The following is a 23,752-nucleotide window of genomic DNA, read 5'->3' as shown; positions in this document are numbered from 1 at the left end:
TCGCCTGTAAGGTCGTTGGGCTAGGGCAAGTGCTACAGCAAGTGCTACGGGCCAAGATGGAGTCTGAAGAGGTGAGTTTTCAGACTACGGCGGAAGAGTGGGAGTGAGTCTGCAGTTCTGATTGTAATGGGAAGTGCATTCCACAGTTTTGGAGCCAGAAGGGAGAAGAGTTTTGGATGTGGGGAGCGTTGTCCCAGCGTTTTTAGTGAAGCTACTTCCAGCTTCCCTGCATTGGCTGATCTGAGTGCGCGGGAGGGTTTGTATAGGGTTCGATCAGACGTGCAAGATATGGGGGTGCCATGTTTCCTAGCTGGGGAGTGGTTTAGCTGCACCCCCCGATACCCCATGTTGACAACCACTGCTCGACTCCATGTCTATGCACAGCACCATTAACGTCATGATGCCGGGAACAGCGAGGACAGGCGTCATCTTCAACAATGACGAGAAGGCCTACAAGGAGGAGGTCTGATTACACAAAACGGCACTCAACATCAAAACGACCGATGTTGATTGGATTGTTGATCGGTGGCAGAGGAGAGAGGATGCCCGCATCAATATCGATGGCGTCACAGACAGTGGAGAGGGTCTGTGACTTCAAGTTCCTCAAGGACCATACGGGCTGCTACAGACTATAAAACAATATGGCATGAGCCAAATGCCAATGCAAACAAGCTCACAACCGTCACAATGCTATCGGCTTGTAGATCGGCTGTTTCCACTACTTGTATATGCAACACTCTTCTATGATGAAGTAGGGCATTCATTTGCAAAAAAACGACGTGTGGCCCTGACATACAACTCCAACGCTCTAGCGGGGAAGAGTGGGTGACCAGCTCTGTCTGCACACTTCATCCGTCTGCATGTAAAGAGAGGACAGAGCTCAATCACCTGATTGAGATGCCCCTGAGAGAACCTTGGGGAGAAGGTTGGGTCGAGGTGTAAAACTACTCCATCACCCGGCCGAGCGTGTCATGGGTTGACAGCGCTCGCAACTCCCACATTTCTCCTTGCAGACGTGACTATATAATACTGCTGTCTTGAGTGACAGCATGTCAGGCTCACTGACTAAACAATTTTAAGGGGGCTCATCATAGAGCCTCCAGGGCTAACGGCCTGGCCCCCAAACAGGACTGGTGGGGCCCTAACCTGAGCTCCTCTGAGCACCAGGGCGCCATTCGGGAAATGTAACCAGGTTACTGCAGGCATGCAGTCATGCACTCCCGCTCAAGTCAGCCCGTCGGACAGTAGGCCAACAGACTGTTGAAGCCGTGTCCTGATGCGGAGCCCAGCACACTCAGTGAGGAGGGTGCTGGCTGTCACATGGATACCACACTGGCATAACCTGCTAAATGCGGACGGCATCGACACAGAGTCCGTCACACAGATCTCAGATAGAGGAACATCTCGTCATCAGTGCATGGGCCACAAGGCCCTGCACGGATTGTGCCCACATCCCTGCCCACCTATATGCCTGCTAGATTGTTTCACAACCCAATGACGGAGCCCAGTTTTGGAGACCATCTGCTTAAAACATTTTGGCCCATTAGAGGCCCTGACAGGGCCCAACCGTGACTGCAATCCTGCTTCACCACCCTGCTTAGGAGGGTGGGAAGGGTGCAACTCAACAGGCTGACTGGCTTGTACTCTGATCAGGCCGTATGGTATAAAATGCAGGGTTTGGTGCCAGCACCACCTAACCATTGCCATGTAGGAAGTGGCAGCATCCTTCATGCACTGATAGGGACATTCTTGTGGCTGACACTGCTAACAACAAGAATGCTGTCCTGCGAGAAGCCACCCAAGTGTCCACGCCTAATTGGCTCATGCCGCAAGGCAGACAGTACCACCTCCCGTGGGGGAACTGCCGACCTAATGTGCGCCTGGCCTAACAAGGCCAATGGCTAAACAGGCAGCTTCATTGGACGAGCTCGGCCCTCCTGCTGCAGCTCGGACTGTGGCAACCGAAGGCGCCACACCAGAATAGTCTTGCCCACTGCTACTGCCTGGGAAGCTTGAAGCCAGTTGCTGTAGCTCCTCAATAAGGTCAGGGCGCTTATGGTCACCGAAGCGCCGTGTAAGCAGGTGACGGTGGCATTGACAAAATAGCCCTGTGTTGGCTAGCTGCGCCTAGATAGCCATGACTTCGTGACTTCTCTGGATGAGAAGAGCTTTCTCTGTGGTTTCAGACCGGTAACCGGATTCTACCCCGCAGAGTCACGCCTAGGTGCGTAAACGGCACGCCGTGACACACTGTATACTGTATCGTGTGCTCTGCCCGACAGCCACAGCACACTCTGCTGTGTTACTGAGCCCGGCTTCACCGTGAAACCACGGACGCATGAGCTGACCCCGTCAGCAATACGTATAGTGTGCCAATGGCTGAGATTCAGGCATACATCCTGGCAGACCCAGCATGTCATGTCTGTGTCACTGGGGAACCAGATCCACAGACAGAACTACACCACGGTCGCGTAAGCAGGCGCCCCGCCAGCAATACGACAGTATAGTGCGCTATAATGCCTGCATAATTTGCCTTCAACCAAACATCGGACAGACACAGCACGTCCTGTCTGTGACAGAACTCCACCACGGACGCATGAGCTGACCCCGTCAGCAATACGCCCTATAGTGTGACAATGGCTGAGATTCAGGCATACTTCCTGGCAGACCCAGCATGTCATGTCTGTGTTACCAAACATCGGACAGACACATCATGTCCTGTCTGTGACAGAACTACACCACTGTCGCGTGAGCTGACGCCTCGCCAGAAATACGACAGTATAGTGCGCTATGATGACTGCCCAACATAAAGGGAAACATTCGACTGACCCAGCACTTTCTGTTTGTGTCACTGAACCCAGATCCACAATACCGAACTACATCACAGGCGTGTAAGCTGGCGCAACACCCACAATACATGTATTCATGTACTTTTTGTATGTCTATTTCATGTGGACCCCAGGAAGATTAGCTGTCGCCTCGGCATCAGCTAATGGGGATCCATTCAATAAACAATAAACCATACCCTGTATAGTGTGCTCTAATGGCCGTCTGACCCCAAGGAATTTTGTTAGTCTCACCTACAAACGAGACAACAGCTAACCCGAGAGGGCGAGTCAACGCTCGCTCCCTAAACTGCACACTGTAGTGCATTAATAGGCTGGTGTCAGCCAGTAAGTAGTCTCACGAAAACTTTCACTAACTCCTTCTTTACAGACCTGTCCATACCAGGCAGGGCAGGAAAGAGGTGGAGCTATAGCCTGAGCTTAGCTCACCCAGCTCTGCCAACCTGGGACAAGGTTCAAGGTAGTCTTTATTTGTCTCCCTTGAGAAAAAATTGTCTTGGAGACAGAGTCACAGCTGTATACAATTAGCATACACGTAACACGTTCACATAAAAATGACATTTTTATGGGACATTTTAGTCTGTCAGTGGAAACGACTGGTCTTTTGCCTCTAAAACCAGGCCCCCATGGCCCCTCCAGCTTCAGCTGGAAGGATGAGACCATTCGTACCATGTGAGCTCCACATGCAGCCTGAGAAACCCCTGCTGTTTCCATCTCCTCTTGTCTCTATATAGATATATTCATATGTATACCTATATTATTTATTATATGTGTACTTATATATACATATATGTATACATCTTGTATTGTACACCATATTTTAACTGTTCGGACTGTGCTCAACAGGGAGTGGGCACATAGTAATTGCTTGAACGTGAGGGGTCATAATCTACCCTTTGCAGAATCTCACAATGCTGCATAAACGAATCAAGGCAACATGGTACCCTAAGACATCCCCATGACACGGATTCTCAGTGTGCTCTCTCTTTGTTAGGACAGAGTCCATACCAAATCAATGTCCACAGTTTGTTTTGTGTCACCAGCAGAGTTATGGACCTCTGGAAGAGGTTGTACATAAACTGCTCAGCCGCTCTGAGGTGCTCTAGCACAAAACATCTGACATTAAGCACACTGGAGGCCTCCAAACTCTTGTATATATTCAAGTAGGCCTACAAGTCCACCTGCATAGTGTGTTGTTGTAGCCATTATCATACTTATAGCATTAAGCATATAAGTATATATTAACCAGAACCAATTGTGACAGAGTAAGCGATTTAATTGCTGCATGACACAGTGGGTCATCGGGAGTTTTTGTCTCCTGATCTTTGAGCCACACCGCCCTCTTGTGAACCATGAGGCACAGTGCAGTCTGGGCAGCCGTCCCTGACAGGCATCCCTCCTACACTATGACGCTCATGTCAACCTGTCAATGAGGAAGTTGGAACACGCTGGAATTGTTTGTTTACGCTCTCTGCCGTGTGGTCTGGCCGGACCGCGGCGGCAACGATCAGTGACCGTAGATGGCCTCAGAGTACGCCGACTAGGTCACCTCCTCTGGGTTCTACCCATAGAGTATTAAAAGGATAGAGACTAAACTGGCGCGAAGCTCCGCCCCCTCCGCTATTCATGTCAGTGGAAGTTTTGAAGCACCCGGAAGGCTGCCGGAAGTACCGTCTATTTCCGCATTTTTTCGCTGATTCAGCATTTGGGCACCAAATTTTGGTGCCCAAATGCGTTAGTGCAGCTGGGCTTTAACATTGAGCGCTCGGTTGCACGGGGTTTCCTCGTCAAGAATCCACGGGTCCGCCTGCAGTCCTTTTGCAGTGCTTTCCCAGTGCTTCAACATTGGAGTGCCTAGCTGGCCCCTTGGTTCTACCCCGCTACCCGCCGCAACGGTGTACAGCCGCGATGATCAACCAGGAGGTTCACCGACGAGGTCGGTTTCGCTCGGGGTCTCACAGCGCTTCTGCAGCAAGGGAACCAAGGCTCCACCAACGAGGTCAGCTTCGCACTTGGGACCCTTTGGCCACACCGAACGCCGCCTCAAGGTTTCCCCCAACGAGCAGGTTTCACCAGGGAGCGGACGCACGGACCGGACGCCGTCTCAAGGTTTCCCCCAACGAGCAGGTTTCACCAGGGAGCGGACGCACGGACCGGACGCCGTCTCAAGGTTTCCCCCAACGAGCAGGTTTCACCAAGGAGCGGTCGCACGGACAAGACTGAGGCTTCCTCCGCGGGGCAGATTTGGCACTCAGTCTTGTTGCTGTTGTTGTTTTTGTGGAGCTACCCCGAGAGGGGTCGAGACGACCGGCTCTCTTCTTACCTATGGTAAGTGGACTGTGTGCCACGCAGCTGTATGTTCTAAATATATATATATATAATTACATATATATTGTTTAATAATAAGTGTCAAAACTGCTCTGCACAGATGGGGCTTAAATAGCCCGCTGATTGGCATCTGGGCAGGGCCACCATAGTAGATGTGTCTTAAAGAGATATCCATGAACACTGCCCTGTGGGGTCAGTTCCCGTACATATTGAATAATATGTAGTGGAGAGCCAGTCTCGAACACGATAGAGAACTACTGCACAGACTAACTCAATTCCATTCCCACATATTTCATTTGGACGTATTTGATAGCATTTGGAGATTTGATATCTCCTACTTTTGTTAATTGCCATTTTCCTTTGTGGGAAACTTTACGCCTATAAACTAATAATTGAATTACTTCATGTTCTGCGCCTTAATTTGTATTTTATTTTTCTTCCATAGTTGGCCTAAAACAACAAACAACTGCTTTTCATAATTAAAAAAAAAGCTGGCAATGTGGCCTCGAGATAGTCATAAAGAGACAGAATGGTTTGAAAGCTTCTACCTCATCTTAATCCAATTCCTTTCACTGTCAGAAAAAGCAAAAGACTAAAAAACATGACTGTTGCTCACTGGAGTGTTTATGCTTGGCATTTTAATTGCTTCCACTCAGAGAGGCAGGCAGGCAGGCATGCAGGAGAGCAAATAATGGTGAAACGAGAGTCAGTCAGTCAGCTACGGTGTGTGCTCTTTGTTGCCTACAGCAGTGGTTCTCCATAGATGACCGTGAAGTGACAATTTCATTTTAAAATATGTATTAAATTTAAAAAGAAAGGAAAGAAAAAAGACCATTACTGCATCAAAAGTAATCATCGAAAGAGACAAAATCGGTGAAAATAGCTGCAATAAATATAGCTACAAGCTGTGGAAGAGAGTCAATGGCCTGAAAAGGTTGCGAACCACTGCCGTACATTATTGTCAAGGGCTGTCAATGACAATGATGGGCAAAGAACGGGCATCAAAGGGTAGTGGACGTTTTCAGCGAGGACAGATTAATCTTGGCTTGTAGTCGCTGTCACTGTTCTGTTTTCTGATGGAGTCTTATCGTTCGCTCACATGCTGGCGCTGCTGCTTGTCAGCTTTTCATCTCTTGCTCCACAATAAGAAAGAGCCATAAACATAAACATGAATACTGCCAAAAAATGGTTCAGGACCCATCCAATATTTTCTAGACGCACACAATGACAAATTATGGGCGAAGACTTACCAGGGTTTTCTTTTCATACTTTTAGTGAATAGGACATAATGGGGACATAGTTAACAATAGATGCTAAAGAAAGATGATTCAACTGTATCGAACCAATGAAAAGTATTAACAACATGGGACTACAATAATAATAATAATAAATTCAACTACATTGAATCCACGTAAAGAAAAAAAAGCAGGTGCACTTCCTCTGGGAACTGTCCTTGGTTGAGGCAGTGGGTGCTCAGCTTTAAATATAACTTTACTTAACTAATAAACCAACAAAGTAGAAAAAGCAGCGATTTAAACTACATTGAATCCGTGTTCTTTTTTTCGACTTCCTGAAAAGTAATAACGTATTAGTTTTGGCTCCAAGAGACAGAGAGATACATGTTGTGTGTTCTCCTGGCTCATTAGCCGGCATCACGCCTGTCGGATGCCGGCATCACTGTGCTACTTCATGGTTTGTGTCCTCCTCACGCTCATAGTGTGTGCTTTTCATTGACAATGAGTGTCACCCAGTACGGGACAGAAACGCACCAGTATCTCAGGTTGTGATTTATCTCCGAATTAAGCGCCTCTCCCAAATATGTTGTAGGAAGAGACACAAAAAAAACACAAAATACTTCTGGTGCAATGATTCTTATAATTCCACCTGGGCTCACAGTCACAGCAACACTATACTGGATGCAGCTGTGACAATATTAAACAGATAGCAACAAGGTGCAGTCTCATCACTGTCATCAGTCTCATATAGCCTTATATGTGCCTTGAAGAGAAAGAAAACTGAAGAAAGTTTCTCATAGCCGTGCGTAGTGAGTTAACTTGCAGATAACAATGATGACAAAACCCTGCAAATGGTGCTTGCTCAAAGGCAGGTTTTGCAATATATATATATATATATATATATATATTGTGTGTGGCATGCATACAGTATGTGCGTGCGTGTATGTGAGTGTTTTCCCTACACTAACTGGACAGTCTCTAACCCTGGTTATTCAGACCAGAACAGACAGCTGCTTATTCCTATTTGTAGTTCAGTTAATGAGACGTTCTCTGCCATATACTGTATAGCTCTCCACACCAATTCTTGTTGCAAGCTTAATCTCACACACACACACGCGCACACACACACACACACACACACACACACACACACACACACACACACACACACACACACACACACACACACACACACACACACACACACACACACACCGATGATGGCTTCTGCCTCGCTTACCTGATCAAACCACAGATATTTGAATTATTAAGAAAGTTTGTACGTATGTTATTTATCTTTCTTACAGAATGGCCGCCCCCTCAGGTCCTCCACTGCTGGCCTGCTTGAAGTGCCTAAAAAATGTCTACAAAAAATATGGTGAGGCAGCCTTCTGCTTCTATGGGCCTACAGCCTGGAATAGACTTCCATTTCAACTTAGACTCTGTAGACATTTTTAAAGCTCAACTCAAGACTCACCTTTCTACTCTTGCTTTTAGACAGTTTTAGTTTTAGATTTAGTTGAGTTCTCTATTCTGACTGATTTACTGTGTGCTTTGTTTTTCGTCCATTTATGTTTTTATGCTTTTATTTTCTATGCTCTTTACCATTGTTTTATCTTTCTAACTGCTTGCCTGTGTTTTATTGCTATTTTTATGCTCTGCCCTGTGAAGCACTTTGAGTTGCATTTATGTATGAAAGGTGCTATACAAATAAAGTTTATTATTATTATTATTATTATTATTATTATTATTAATGTCTTATTTTCTGAGCAGTGGTATATTAGATAAAACATTGTTTCCCTCTCTCTAGCTCTCTCTCTCTCTCTCTCTCTCTCTCTCTCTCTCTCTCTTTACATCAATGCATAGCAATAATTATTGCACAGCAAACATTGTTTCTTCTAACATTGTAGATAAATAAGCATTCCAAGCATTCCGTAAAAGGTCTCTATTATATAAGGATACATGGCTTTGTACAGTAAAAAGGAAAACCAATTCCCATAGCATACAGTGGAGCTGAAGGCTGGTCTTTGGTTTGCCCTCTGTTGTTGCAAAGGGAAATCCTCCTATCATACTTTGGCTTTGATCAAGGCTAATACGGCACTATTGTTGTAGCCTTTGTACCCACACTACTACCCAGGCATGTGTTATTTGTTTCATAATGCTGTGAATGAGTCTTCCTCCCTGGAGGTGGAACACATAGCAGGCAGCCCATGGTATTGACCAGGGAAGGTCAGCCTCAGAGTAGACACGGTGTAGGCTGCAGGAGGCATTTACATAAAATGGTACATGGTGCATTTATACTGCAGCGCCTAAGCGCCTATAACCAAAATGCATTCATGCACATATACATCAAAAACATATCAAAGACACAAAGCATAGCAATAAGAAATCATAGTAAAACATAGTAAAATGTGTTAAATAAAACTAGGCGGGTGTGTTTTTAGCCTTGATTTAAAAATGTCCAGGGAGTGTTCCCCCAACCATTATTTTATTATGTGTTGTCGGCGTCGTTGTTCCGGCATCCTGAGAGCGTAGTGGTCTTGGAGGGATGCATATTTTTTACTAAACTGGACATTTAAGGTTTTATAGGTCAGGATATATCTTGATGTCGGCTCTGGCCTGTATGGGCAGTCAGTGTAGTGCTAGGAGTGTTGGTGTGATGTGGTCAAATTTCCTTTTTCTGGGGAGTACTCTAGCTTTGCATTTTGGACTAGTCTAAGACCATTATTTATATTAAACCGGAGAAGAGGGCATTACAGGGTTGGACCATGGGTTTCGGCATCGGGAAGTGAAAGTATTGGACGGATTCTAGCTACGTTGCACAGATGGAAGAACAGATGGGATTTTACACATTCAATAGATCCCGTGATCTTTCGTGGCCAGGTGTAATGTTATGGCGTCTAGTAGGACTGTAACTAATAAAAAAGAAATTGCTATAATATTTTGTAAAAAAACAAAAAAAACATATTTAGCCCCATGTTCGAATGCCCCCGCCCTCCTGTCAAAAATAGCTAAAATCTCTAAAACGAAAGAAAGCAGCAAATGGAAAACCTAAACCCTAAAACATGAACATCAGTTGAAAAAAAAGTTAGTCCTTTAAGTGTAATTTAGGCTTTGTTTCTTAATGTTGTTTAAACCAGTGGTTCCCACATCTTTTATATGTAATTGACCTCCATCTGAAAATATTTTTGCCATACAACATTTATGTTAACATCTTTCTAAAATATTCAAAATATTTCACTTTTTTCACAATATTTTTTGAAAATAGCAAACCTCTCAACATGTTGTAATTCGGAGAAAAAAAAGGGAAAAAAACTGACTGAATCGCCTGTCTGTCTGTATTGACCTGTAAAAAGGAATGAAAACAAAGTAAACACAAAAAAACATGTTGTAATTCGAAAAGCCAATGTAAAGTAGTAAAACTAGTCTATAGTTGCTTCTTTTGGACTTGTTTTCACAGACCTGGCCGCTTGTTTCTCTGGCAACACTTTTCACAACACCAGCCAGCCGGGCCCGGAGTAGGATTAACGGAATGGACAATGCTTGATGGGGATGGGATTATTTGGAATAGTCTTTTTACCTAGTTTTGTTTGAGGACAGAAGTTATGGAAGGGGATCACAGTCACTTTGGGTGGACTTTTTATTTATTTTTGTAAATAGGAGTAAGAGTATAGTAACTCCAAGAATACAGTAGGTGGCGGTAATGTACAGATATGTTTGCCAACCGCCAATAAACCCAATAAGAAGAAGAAGAAGACAGTGTCAAGAGCCATTGATCATTAATTTGAATCAGCTGTGTGGAGGGAGATGTAGGGAAGTAGGCAGACCAATGTGACCCTTTCTGATTTCTGTAGGTTGGTCATTATTTTGAACTGTCACAGATCACTCAGATGCATTGAATGACTGACAACAGTGATGACCGTGATTCACGCAAGGGCTCATCATGGGAAACTTGTGGATACAGCTGTGAATTCTGGACATTGAAGCCTTCCCTACAGAAGTCCCTGGCCACTGTGCTACACAACAATGCTATGTGCAATGCTAAATCCCTTCCCTACAGAAGTCCCTTGCCACTGTGCTACACCAGAATGCTATGTGCAATGCTAAATACCTTCCCTACAGAAGTCCCTGGCCACTGTGCTACACACCAATGCTATATGTGCAATGCTAAATACCTTCCCTACAATGCTAAATATCATGTTACCAACAATCATCTGTATTGGGGGCTAGGCTAAGAGTGGGAAGATGGCAGGCAGGAGAATGAATGAGGCTGGGGAGGATGGCGAGGAACTAGAGAGAGGAGGCCCTATCTCTCCATCCATGGGTTCCAAAGTTTGACCCTGCATGGCCATCACAACTTACAAAACTGAAGTCAAGTAGAAGACGTCTCAAGGTGCGTACCATATTTGTTTATTTATTTTCTTTGCTGCTGCTGCTGCTGCTAGTTTATTTATTGTCTTTGCTGCTGCTGCTTGTTTATTTATTGTCTTTGCTGCTGTTGCTTGTTTATTTATTGTCTTTGCTGCTGCTGCTTGTTTATTTATTGTCTTTGCTGCTGTTGCTTGTTTATTTATTGTCTTTGCTGCTGCTGCTTGTTTATTTATTGTCTTTGCTGCTGTTGCTTGTTTATTTATTGTCTTTGCTGCTTCTGGTTGTTTATTTGTCTTTGCTGCTGCTGCTGCTTGTTTATTGTCTTTGCTGCTGCTTGTTTATTTATTGTCTTTGCTGTTGGGGGTCATACCTATGTTCCCTCAGCCCTATGTTCCCTCAGCCCCGAGGTGCGCTGCGGGTCTGTTGCTGCTGCTGCTTGTGTTGTATGTTGTGTGTAGTATAGCCTACCAATGTGATTCAAGCTGTTGTACTATTGCTGTCATTTTGGGAAATATTAACTGCGTGACAATGAAACATGTGACTGTTTGTGGCACTGGAAGGTTGTGAGTTTTGACAGCTGCACTATATTGGTTCATGACTGAACGTATGGTTCTGGTTCATGACTTAATTTATGTGTGAGGTTGTCATGTTCTTTAAAGTGAGAGGTTTTTGGCTCTGACATAACGGCCATAAATTCTAAATGTTCTTTTGAAGACTGGTGTGGATCCACAGTATGTGTGTTGTGGCTGATGTTGAAGGTTAGCCGCAATTTGCAAGTCTTTGCAAGTCAAGATTTTTTAAATAATGGCCTGGGATGAATCTAGTGTTGCAATACCCTCCATTGACTCCCCATTCATCCAATCTGCGATCTGCTTGTATTAAGTTAGACAACGTTAAACTTGCCAACATTGCAGCTGTATGCCAAGCTTGAATTATCCTCTTTCAATCTGCAAAGCTTTTGTTTCATAAAAATCCACGACAACATTTTATGAGCTACTTTCTGTTTTAGACATGGTGTTAGGTATGGTCATAAGGTTTTCAAAAACCATCGCGAACAAGTTTTGGCTCGCCACCTAAAACTTGTCACCAAGTGCACAATCTTGTTGATTTTGGACGAATTCCTCTCCAGCTATAAACGCTTGCAACAAGTTGCGAGCTTGTAGATCAGCTATTTTTAAGTAGACAGTATGAGGGTTTGATTAAAGGGGACGGACACAACCGAGAGCCATCCTTGGAGGCTTGACAGCAGCAGGGCCAAGAAGGAGAAATTAGCAATGCCAACGCCACCTCCTCCGGTCTCTGCAGCCATCCCCGCTGAGCCAACTCTCTGATGTCTGAACTCTGAAGCTGCCCCGCTTTGAGTCAAAATGGCACCTCAGCTATTAGTACTCGCCTCAGCAACTCACCTTCATTGAGGTGTGAAACCTGAGAAAGTAAAGACAGGCCAAGGCCTCTGTAGTCTGTGCCCTTACAGCGTAGACGGGCACATCAAGTGTAGGTGAGCGAACTCGTGTGCTGCTATAGTATCTGTGCTATAGCACAGGGTATAGGCAACCTTTGGCACTGGTGCCAATTACCGGTAAATAAACAATTAAAAGAATGTAGTCAAATAAATGAATTAACTCATATTTGTATGTAAATTACATCCTGCACATCATTCTCTGAACTCTGACTGGGGAGGGAGATAGGAGGCCTATGCTCTGAGTCTAATGATCATTATAACAATGTGAAAGAATATTTAAAAAGGGAAAAGGTTATATTCGTGGACAATCAAAACATGTTGTGGTGTCATTAAAGTGACACACTGACTAGTATCTAGAAACTAAAAACATGGCACTTTGTTTCAAAAAGGTTTTAGTTTTAGAAAAACATGTATATGCTATAGTATAGCATATACATGTTTTTCTAAAACTAAATTTCTATGCCTATTGCACATCTATAGTCCTCATTTCACATTTATAATACCATATAGTTCGGGCCTCTATCCAGTCCTCACACCAACGGCGCACCACCGATCTGACTTTTATTATTTTATTTTATTTGTCTGATGTCATGAGGATGCCGTTTGTTGGGTCCTCTGTCACAATCAGCATGACACACAATGTAGCTGCAATGGACTATGAACTATTATATGATATTATTACATTGTCAATTTTTCTATTCCTCTGCGTACCACCAGAGGGGGCCTACCACAGGTTGAGAACCACTGGTATACAAGATGTGATTGTGCAGTATTTACTTCAGGGGAGCAATCTGTGCTCAGGTCATGAGCACAACTTCAATAGTGCAGCAAACATGTCAATATGAATTGAGTAGCCTACCGCTCATTGTTTCCAGGCAGGCTGGAGCTAGAAGTGTTACTGAAGTCAATAGTAAATAAGTATGCATATCAATCTGAGGTATCCCTTAAACACAAACGGACACATAAACTAAATGGGCATGTGTGTACACGCATGCATACACGCAGGCACGCACGCACGCACTAAACGTGCACAAAGCCACAGCCATGCCAATGCATTCCAGCCCTCATATATTTTGACACTTGTCAGTTACTGTACCTCTGGCATCCACATACTGACTCTGAGACGATTACCCATGCCTCCTACATGTATTATTATTCTTTTTTTAATGCGTGTTTTTCCCATCTGTATGTTTTGAGGCTGCGGATTGAGGAAAGGCTCATAGCATGGACTTTATTGATGAGACGATACTATTCAAGTGTGCGTGCGGGACTACTGTCAGCCGCTGTTTAGGATCTTCTGGGTTATAGGGTCCGCATTGAGTCGCCAAACTCGCCATCAAACAAAGCTCATTAGAAGCAATTGACAACCAATGGCACGGCCGTGTACAAAGGCATGGCCATAATTCACAAAGAAACAGACAAAATGTACTGAAGACATTAGAATCAGGATCGTGTGGCGTTGGTTCAGGGGTAGAGTGGCCGGCTGGGAAGCGCAAGGTTCCCTGTTCAATCCCGGGCTCCCCCAGATGTATAAACCCTAATGGTTTCCTCTGTGATCGGTGTGTCAATGTGTCTGTGAATGGGTGAATGTAATCTATGTAAAGCGCCTTGGATAAAGGCACTATATAAATCCACCATTTACCATTTATACCATTTGGGATCAGGATAAATATAAAACGATCATTTTTTGAGAGATTATGAAAGATTTATGAGAGCACTTGACATCTCTCCTCGGGTATTAAACGGAAACAGACAAGCCACCTGATTACCATATACCGATGCGAATCATGCAACAGATCTTTTGATATCTGGCTTCTTCTTCTTATCCTCGCTCATTATTATTTAATTATTTATAAAACAATTCCACACAGTCTCGGGCAGACCAAGGATGAGACGGAGGAATTATGTCTCCAAAAATCTGGCAGGAATGCCTCAGGTTCCCCGTAGAGAGGGAAGTCTGGAGCTCTCTGGTGGAGCTGTTGCCACTGCGACCCGACTACAGATAAGGTTGAAGATGGATGGATGGATTGATTGATTGTGGGGACATTTGGCCCTCACAAGTATTGTCACGCACGTGTACACACACACACACACACACACACACACACACACACACACACACACACACACACACACACACACACACACACACACACACACACACACACAGAGTCTGTGTGCATCTTTATTGATTGTTCCAAAAATAGGCATAGGCTAATTCTCTTGTAACCGAAGGCATCGTTTTAATGTTTGTCGTTGACATGGTGATGCATTGCCCTGTCTAATGTTGCTCTGGAGAGGGAAGTCTGGAGCACTCTGGTGGAGCTGTTGCCCCCGCGACCTGACTACGGAGTAGCGGTCGAAGATGGATGGATGGATGGATGTTAAAATGCGAAACTTAAGGCTTAAAAGCTAAATGACATTTATCAATCTCAAACTATGATGGATGGGAGCAATTAAGCTGTGGATGGTCACTGAAAGTGGAAGATGCACTAAGGCATGCATATTGAGATGGAGTGCTTGAAATGTGTTGAAGTGTTGATAGACTGAGTAATTCAAGACATCTGGATGGGCTCTGAAGGTGTCACAGTATGGGGTAATGGATTGATATGGCTATTTTATCCTTCAGCAAAGAGTACCGGGTTATTGTAGAGATTCTGCTGCATAATCCTACACTGTAAGATCTGTGTAATAATGTACTGTATATTAGGCCATGCCAGGCCATTATTCTCTGTCATGACGCGTGTGTGCTTGCAGTTTTTAATGAATGAATGTTATATAACCACAAAAAATCTTAGTGTTTTCCTAATTATTTGGGGGCCCACTTGCAATATCCTAACGTAGCCCACAGTTTGGGAAACATTTGCTCTTCTAGTTCTGAGTTAATTCTGTATGTCAGTCAATCAAGTCACCTTAATTCAAGTGGCACATGCAAATTTTAAATTCATTTAAATTAAATATATTTGTAGGACCATGCCATGTGGTCTACCTGCACAGCCTTTGTGATCTACTGGTAGATCACGATCTACCTTTTGGGCACCCTGGGTTTACACAAAGCCTCAAAGCTGGACATAGGAGGGGCTAGTGCCCCTCAAAAACGCTAGCCCAGGCGTCACTTCCGGGGCTTTAAGCAGCTGGTTGCCATATATATAACTATGCTGGTTGCTGCATTTTCACACTAGTGTGCCGCTTCAACTTGTAGCGTGGGCAAAGCTGGCAAAGCGTTTCCGTTTTTCCCCTTATAATGGCAGTGGATGGGACTTATAATGGCAGTGGATGGGACTTATAATGGCAGTGGATGGGACTTGAAGCCGCTCGACTGTGTGTGGAGGCGCTGCGAATGTGTGGTTGCACCCGTAGGAGGAAGCTTAAACATTTGACGTCATCGTGACAAAGCGTCAAGTGTCGAGCTACAGAGTAAAGAAATCATCACAGTCCTGTTTCCCTTGCACCGCTGTTTGAACAAAAAAATGGCAATGGCAGCATAGGGAGAGATTTACGCCCCGTCGCCCACCCTCTGCCATTCAATTGCTGCTTAAGGCCTTCTGATGGAGACAGGAGATCACTCAGGGCTCCATCTGCTATGAGTCGAGTGCTTCACGAGCCAGGCAATCAGGCAACAAAGGCATTGATCGTCCACTCCTTAGTCCTTAGCCAATCACAGGATATCGTCTCTGTCGGGTGGAAACCTTGTATGTACAAAAACGTTACTGAGAGGCACGGGGGGGGGGGGGGGGGGTTAGTATGTTTCCATGGATCCATTTATTATTTAGTCACAAGCTCTCGTTTTTTATTATAAACCTTGCAGACATTGCGACACATTTTGAGCTTGTAGAACTATATTTTTGCAACATTTGTGGGACACTGTATTATATCGAGAAAATACATAAAAGGTTGAAATATGGAGATACAAGGTTTCTGCCCGTCGATATGTTTTAAGCAGACCCCTAGTCGCCTATTACCATGGCAACTCCAACTGACAACTGACATTGGCTGTACTACAGATTGCACGTGCACTGAACAAAGCTAAATGTTGTGTGTAGAGAGTCAGTATGCTAGTGGTTTGTTATTCATTCAAGTCAGAACTTGGGAAAACCTTCACCAGGTTCCTGTTTCAGGAAACTTGGACTAGGATTATCCTGTTTTAATACATCCTGGATCAGTGATTAACCGGTTTCATGAAAACGGGTTAATCTTGCCAGATTAATTTCGCTAGTTTAACTGGATATGTTGAGGCTTGATTTGGTTTCATGAAAGCAATGCCAAATTAGTTACCATGGAAACTAGGGATGCGCGATTAATCGGTAGCATAATCGGAATTGGCCATATCGGCCATAAACAGCCCCGTTGTAACAGTAGGTATACACACTACGCACTATGCGTAGGGCTAAACGTTGTTAGGTATACACGCACTACGCACTATGCGTAGGGCTAAACGTTGTTAGGTATACACGCACTACGCACTATGCGTAGGGCAACACGTTGTTAGGTATACACGCACTACGCACTATGCGTAGGGCAACACGTTGTTAGGTATACACACACTACGCACTATGCGTAGGGCAACACGTTGTTAGGTATATACACACACTACGCACTATGCGTAGGGCAACACGTTGTTAGGTATACACACACTACGCACTATGCGTAGGGCAACACGTTGTTAGGTATACACACACTACGCACTATGCGTAGGGCAACACGTTGTTAGGTATACACACACTACGCACTATGCGTAGGGCAACACGTTGTTAGGTATACACACACTACGCACTATGCGTAGGGCAACACGTTGTTAGGTATACACACACTACGCACTATGCGTAGGGCAACACGTTGTTAGGTATATACACACACTACGCACTATGCGTAGGGCAACACGTTGTTAGGTATATACACACTACGCACTATGCGTAGGGCAACACGTTGTTAGGTATATACACACACTACGCACTATGCGTAGGGCAACACGTTGTTAGGTATACACACACTACGCACTATGCGTAGGGCAACACGTTGTTAGGTATATACACACACTACGCACTATGCGTAGGGCAACACGTTGTTAGGTATATACACACTACGCACTATGCGTAGGGCAACACGTTGTTAGGTATATACACACACTACGCACTATGCGTAGGGCAACACGTTGTTAGGTATATACACACTACGCACTATGCGTAGGGCAACACGTTGTTAGGTATATACACACACTACGCACTATGCGTAGGGCAACACGTTGTTAGGTATATACACACACTACGCACTATGCGTAGGGCAACACGTTGTTAGGTATATACACACACTACGCACTATGCGTAGGGCAACACGTTGTTAGGTATATACACACACTACGCACTATGCGTAGGGCAACACGTTGTTAGGTATACACACACTACGCACTATGCGTAGGGCAACACGTTGTTAGGTATATACACACACTACGCACTATGCGTAGGGCAACACGTTGTTAGGTATATACACACACTACGCACTATGCGTAGGGCAACACGTTGTTAGGTATACACACACTACGCACTATGCGTAGGGCAACACGTTGTTAGGTATATACACACACTACGCACTATGCGTAGGGCAACACGTTGTTAGGTATATACACACTACGCACTATGCGTAGGGCAACACGTTGTTAGGTATATACACACACTACGCACTATGCGTAGGGCAACACGTTGTTAGGTATATACACACACTACGCACTATGCGTAGGGCAACACGTTGTTAGGTATACACGCACTACGCACTATGCGTAGGGCAACACGTTGTTAGGTATATACACACACTACGCACTATGCGTAGGGCAACACGTTGTTAGGTATATACACACACTACGCACTATGCGTAGGGCAACACGTTGTTAGGTATACACACACTACGCACTATGCGTAGGGCAACACGTTGCTGAGGGCAACACAATGAGCGAGGCAGCAACCCCCCTTTTTCTTTTTCGTTTCCACGTGTTCCTCCTGCAATGCAAATTGCAACCTGCTCAGACACAGCTGTAGTTTCCCCTCCCTCTCTCTCCCGTCTCCCCCCGGTCTGGTAGTAGCAGAGTCACATGTACTGTCAACGTTATTTTGTTTTGAAACAAAAGCGCATCCCCGCCGGGTTACAAGAGAAGGAAATAAAATGAAGGAAACAGACGTTTAGATGCTCCAGCATCAAATGGAGTCTGTATGGCTGAAGATAAATTAACACATGACGTCGGTGGGAGAGGAGTTATTGTGTGTTTTGGACAAACATTGATTTGTGTCAGTTGAAGCTTCATGTGAGAGTGTTTGTGTTGGAGCGCTACAATGCCATGTCAATAATTTATCTGGGGACCCCATGGATAAATATTGAGAACCATGCAGCGATCAAATTCTCTGCCAACTCTTTCTTCAATCCACCCCCCAGCCAATAGTTACTGTGTGCACTGACCTTCACCCCCCACTTGCTCAGTTAAGCAGCATGCTATAATGCCTCCTACGTTCGACCTCCAGGGAATACGACTCGGTCACAGCATTGTTAACCTTGATCAAAGCCATACTGATAGGAGCATTTCCCTTTACAACAGAGGGCAGACCTCAGACCAGCCTTCATCTCCATGGAATGGTAAATGGTAAATGGTGCATTTATATAGCGCCTTTATCCAAGGCGCTTTACATAGATTGTGCATTACATTCACACACACACACACACACACACACACACACACATACACACACACACACACACACACACACACACACACACACACACACACACACACACACATTCATACACCGATGTCTGCGGAAACCATGCAAGGCACCAACCAGCACATCAGGAGCAATTAGGGGTTCAGTGTCTTGCTCAAGGACACCTTGACACTAACTCTGGGGGAGCGACCTTGCGGTTACCATCCAGCCACAGTGAATGAGTTTTACTTGTATTCAAATGCAATCGGTTCAGTGCTGTAATTCCAATTTCCTACCATCTCCTTGATCCCTACCTATCCCTCACCTCACTCTCTTGCCCTGTTTAGTGTGTTACTGAAGCAATAAGCCACAAGAGGTCTCAGGTTACCGGGTATTTTAATTGGCTGAGAGGCGTAGTGAGACACGACGCGCAGCAGAGTGTCTCCGACCCTGGTGAATCATTGTTGATTCACCAATAATATGCCATTTCGCTGTATTGCTGTTATGTATATTGAATGATATTTTGTATATTGACATTGACATCACAAACTTGAGTTCTGAAAGTGTTGCCTACAGTATGTCAATTTTATTATAGATATTTTGTGTGCGTGTGTGTGTGTGACTGTGTGTTGCATCTTATGTTGTCCTGCACCTGCTGCAAAATGGATGTGCGTAACTTTGAACCGGTGAGATAAAGCTCAAACATTCTGCAGTGGAGAATGGGAAACCTGTGGGTGTTATGTCGTACAGTGCAGCGCCACAGTGCAATTAAATAATACGTCAATATGACAAAACAGCAGACTAGGCAGTGCACCTTATGTTTTCTATCGTGCCCCAGAGTTTGGGTATTGCACCAGCAGGCCCATTTAGCATTGCTAGGTAGGTCTAATTTGTATTGTACAATATTGCCACAGAGACTATTACATAAGTCGCGCGTGCACACTTTTAAACTCACCCTGAAGTCAATGCCCACAGTGGAGATGAAGCTCCCCGCCAGGAAGGCTCCGTCTTTGAAGCGCACTAGGAGACATGTCTTGCCCACGCCAGAGTCTCCAACCAGCATCACCTGGACCACAAAGGCCAAACAAAATGATTCAGTTGGGTACAGCAGCCAGCTGAGCATATATAGTACAGTATGGTCAAGTTATACGATCTTTCAGTCATTTTAAACAAATTAGCCTAAAAATCTCATTCCAAAACTAGAATGAAAACGATTGAGAGTGGAATGCTTATGTTACAGCATTATAGTACAGGCCAAATAAGACCTTGGTTTATTAAATTAATCTTTTTTTTGTGTCGTTATCTAGAGAGTAACATTTGTCCCTTACAGCTCCATTATTGGTGTCCACTTTAACACAATAAACAGTGGGGATTCACTGTGTACACAGTGATGAAGTTATAGGTGTCAAATCAAAGTGGAAAAATAAAAACAACACAGACATAACAAACTATTGCAAGTGAAGCCTAAGTTAATAAGACTTCATCAAACATCTGGTCATTTACCTAATGCTTTGATATCACTATCTCGTTATCGTGTGTGTGTGTGTGTGTGTGTGTGTGTGTGTGTGTGTGTGTGTGTGTGTGTGTGTGTGTGTGTGTGTGTGTGTGTGTGTGTGTGTGTGTGTGTGTTGGATGTATAAGTGCATGCTGTAGAGTACTTAGTACTTAGTTATTTATTAACCACTTAAACAGTAAACACTCAATACTTTGTAAAACGGACCTGAGTTGCAGCTGTTTTTAACTATTTTTTAAAACTCTAAACCAAATATCTTCGCCAGAAATAGCTGATATGTGAGCTTGTAGATCTGCAATTTCTGACAAATGTTCCCCCCCAGAATAGAAGAATTTACCCTGTTTGTCCCCTTCCTTTTCCCTCTACACCAAATCTCTTTACCAAAAATAGCCCGGTCTACAAGATCGGTTGTTGCAAGCCAAGTATTCGCCTAGTGTATGTTTGCCTATTATGACATGCCTAGAATAGGGATGCTATGGTTCATGTGGTTAAAGACCTGATATGATATGATTACTGTTCTTACAAGGTTAGCTGAGACAGAAACACGACCAGGGGGATAATAAAGTCTGAGTTCGACGTGTTTTGTGAGCTTGTAGGTTTTCTGCTGGAGAGAGATAAAGCAGGTGGCACCGCGCAGACAGATGTTGAACATCTGAGGCCACTTCCTTCCTTGCTTGCTTCCTCCAATTTCCTTCAAGCTTCTTGTCTCTTCTACTTTCTTAATAATCACATTCTGAACTGGGGACCCCCCCCCCCCCCCACCCTGACAAGCACTTGGAATTGTAGGAGTTGAGGCAATACACTTAGTATGACTTGAAAAGAAAAGATGCACCAATGACACCTACAAGTTGGACACCGCCACCATGGTCTGGTCCTTGATTAACACCAGAGGAACTACACCCGTTTCAACACATCACTCTGCCACCGTCATCGGGACAAAGATGTTTGTATTTGGAGGCATAGGCCACCAGGACACCAACATCAGAGTGTTTGACACAGAGACCTACCAGTGGCTGAACACACCTTCTGGACAGCTCTTTTCAGAAGGAGGAAGATGCGGTCATTCAGCCTTCGCCTACAATGGAGAGCTGTACATAATGAAGTTCAATGATTTGCGGAAGCTCAGTCCAGAGAACTTCTCCTGGAAGAAGGTTGAGCCCAAGGGGGTAAGCCCGTGTCCAAAGTCTAGGATGTACTGTTGCATGGTGGGAGATCGTATCTTCCTCCTCGGAGGAGACAACAGACCTATGTATATCTTAGACTTAAGTCCTAGTCTGAAGACGTTACAATTTACAATTTAGGCATTTAGCAGACGCTCTTAATCCAGAGCGATTTACAATAAGCAAGAACAAAAGCGTTATGCAAACTTGCAGCAATTCAGTCCAATTCAGTCCAATCTGAGGACGTTGGGCCTGCGACGTGACATCAGGAGGGAACTGACAGCCATGTCGCTGGGGGTCCCGACCCACATGTTAAAACCACTGCTCTACAGAGTATGATATAATGACAGAGAAACCTCCGGGCCAGCTCAGTGAAACCAGGAGGTAATCAATGGATACAGCACTGGTATACAGAGGCTCCCCAGCTAAATGATTAACCTATTTAGACCGTAGGACGTGTGGAGCCGTCCTAGCTAATCCAACCGATGGATTGAGGACGTGTACACACGTCCTCGCAAACGAAAGAAAGATATTCAGATTATTTTTCTTTTTTGGGGGGTTTGGCCTCTCCTTCTGCAGTGTCTGCACCATACTCCTTGCTCTTCGCACATGCGCGCTGCTGTTCACTTCCCTGTTTACCTCTCAGAAAGAAAGGCTCCTATGTCCTAATCTAGGGAGCTCTCCGTGGTTTTGACCAGATGGTTATACTATTGCTCTTCATTTCTGACTTACCTCTCATGCCTCTCATCTGCGCAGCACCCTGAGCTGCTATTTTGAAAGAAATCCCGGCGCTGATTTTGTGTTAAGGAGCCAATAGATGGCCTATAGGCTACTCAGAGATGTGTACCCTCCACATGCACTCATGGGTCCATTTAGGTTCCATTTGTACTGCCATTATAGTTAAATTCCCAGGATTTTACAGTAGATTGGGGTGCGCCCGCTGGTCAAGTGGTCCAGGTGCATGCCATGCATAGGCTTTGGCCTGACTTTGCGTGCTCGAGTCCCGTTCATGATGACATTTGCTGCATGCCTCTCCCCTTCTCCCTCTTTCCTATCAATCTCCACTTGATAATATATCAATAAAAGCAGAAAAAATATCTTAAAAAATTAAAAATATTTTAAAAAAGAAATAATAGTGTCAGCTTTTATTTAGGACTGAGGCCGATATGTTTCTTATGCTGTACCCCAAAAGGGGTTCCCATCCTGTTTTAAGAGATTTTGTGTAGAGCTTAAAAAGAGAACACCATGGCAATCATGTCCCGTTTACCAGGAACACAGTAGGGTTTAAGTGGTTTAATGGCTTGCCAATTAAAAAGGGGTTAGTTTCCAATCACTGTATTACTTGCCTTGAAAGCGATGTCATAGAACTCGCTGCTGTTGCTCAGGGAAGGTCTGCTGGGGTGCACCACACCGTTGGCTTGGACGAGGCTTCCTGACGCGCTCTTCACTCCACCGTTAGCTTTACCTGCTGCTGTGGGGCTGCTGTTGGCATGCTTGCCTTTGACAGTCTTCTTACGAGACATTTCTTATACACGATTATGAACGCTGGTCAGAAATGGATTTTCTAATAGTAGCCTAATAAAAACACACAAAAAAACAACCTCACTGACAGTATTTAAAAAACAACAACAGCTGAATTTAAGTCTCGGGGGTCCAGAAGTTGAGCAGAAGGTATAACTCTAATTGTTGTAGTACCTTTTCACATGCACGTGAATTTGATCAAACTCGTTTTCTCATAATACACGTGGATGCGATCAAATCGCCAAAATGTGAAGAAGAAAAAAGAAGAAAAAAGCGCCGTCGCCTCCTTTTAGGCTACTCGATCGGTTGAATGTCTCGCTTTCGTCTCTCTGTTGACACGTTGCTGCCTTCAGGACCACAGCCGAAGCCTCAACTATCATCAGTAGTGCCAGGAATCAGCTGCAACTGGCTTTTCAACCATCTCCACATTTGCAAACGCGCGCGGAGCGCACAGAGCGCAGCTATGGAAAACCATTGAGTCGAGTGAGTGCATGTGAACTGGCGGTGCGAGGTGGCTCAAAACGTAAACCGTTAAATCCCCAGTCAGCGTTAAAGCCGCAATCCGTAAATTAATGTGCTAAAATCTCTACCACTTTGACGAGACGGATTCCACGCTTCCCCAGGGGGAAATAT

General features: G+C 44.6%; 1 protein-coding gene across 1 annotated transcript in view; it reads right to left on the bottom strand.

Annotated features, from left to right (window-relative positions):
- LOC310868935 (ras-related protein Rab-26-like) overlaps positions 1 to 23,121 on the bottom strand; it is a gene marked incomplete at both ends in the record, with an annotated part of 62,120 nt that extends 38,999 nt beyond the window's left edge. The window contains 2 exons of the mRNA XM_083779431.1: positions 19,881 to 19,991; positions 22,945 to 23,121. Coding sequence (XP_083635557.1) covers positions 19,881 to 19,991; positions 22,945 to 23,121 — 288 coding nt within the window. The remainder of the gene's footprint in view (positions 1 to 19,880; positions 19,992 to 22,944) is intronic.
- Positions 23,122 to 23,752: the final 631 nt, after the last annotated feature.

This window comes from Protomyctophum parallelum, assembly GCF_964188405.1.
Source record: "Protomyctophum parallelum genome assembly, chromosome: 13".
In the NCBI taxonomy this organism is placed as follows: Eukaryota; Metazoa; Chordata; class Actinopteri; order Myctophiformes; family Myctophidae; genus Protomyctophum; species Protomyctophum parallelum.
Note: the sequence above shows the minus strand (reverse complement) of the source record. Positions and strands in the feature narration are given on the sequence as shown.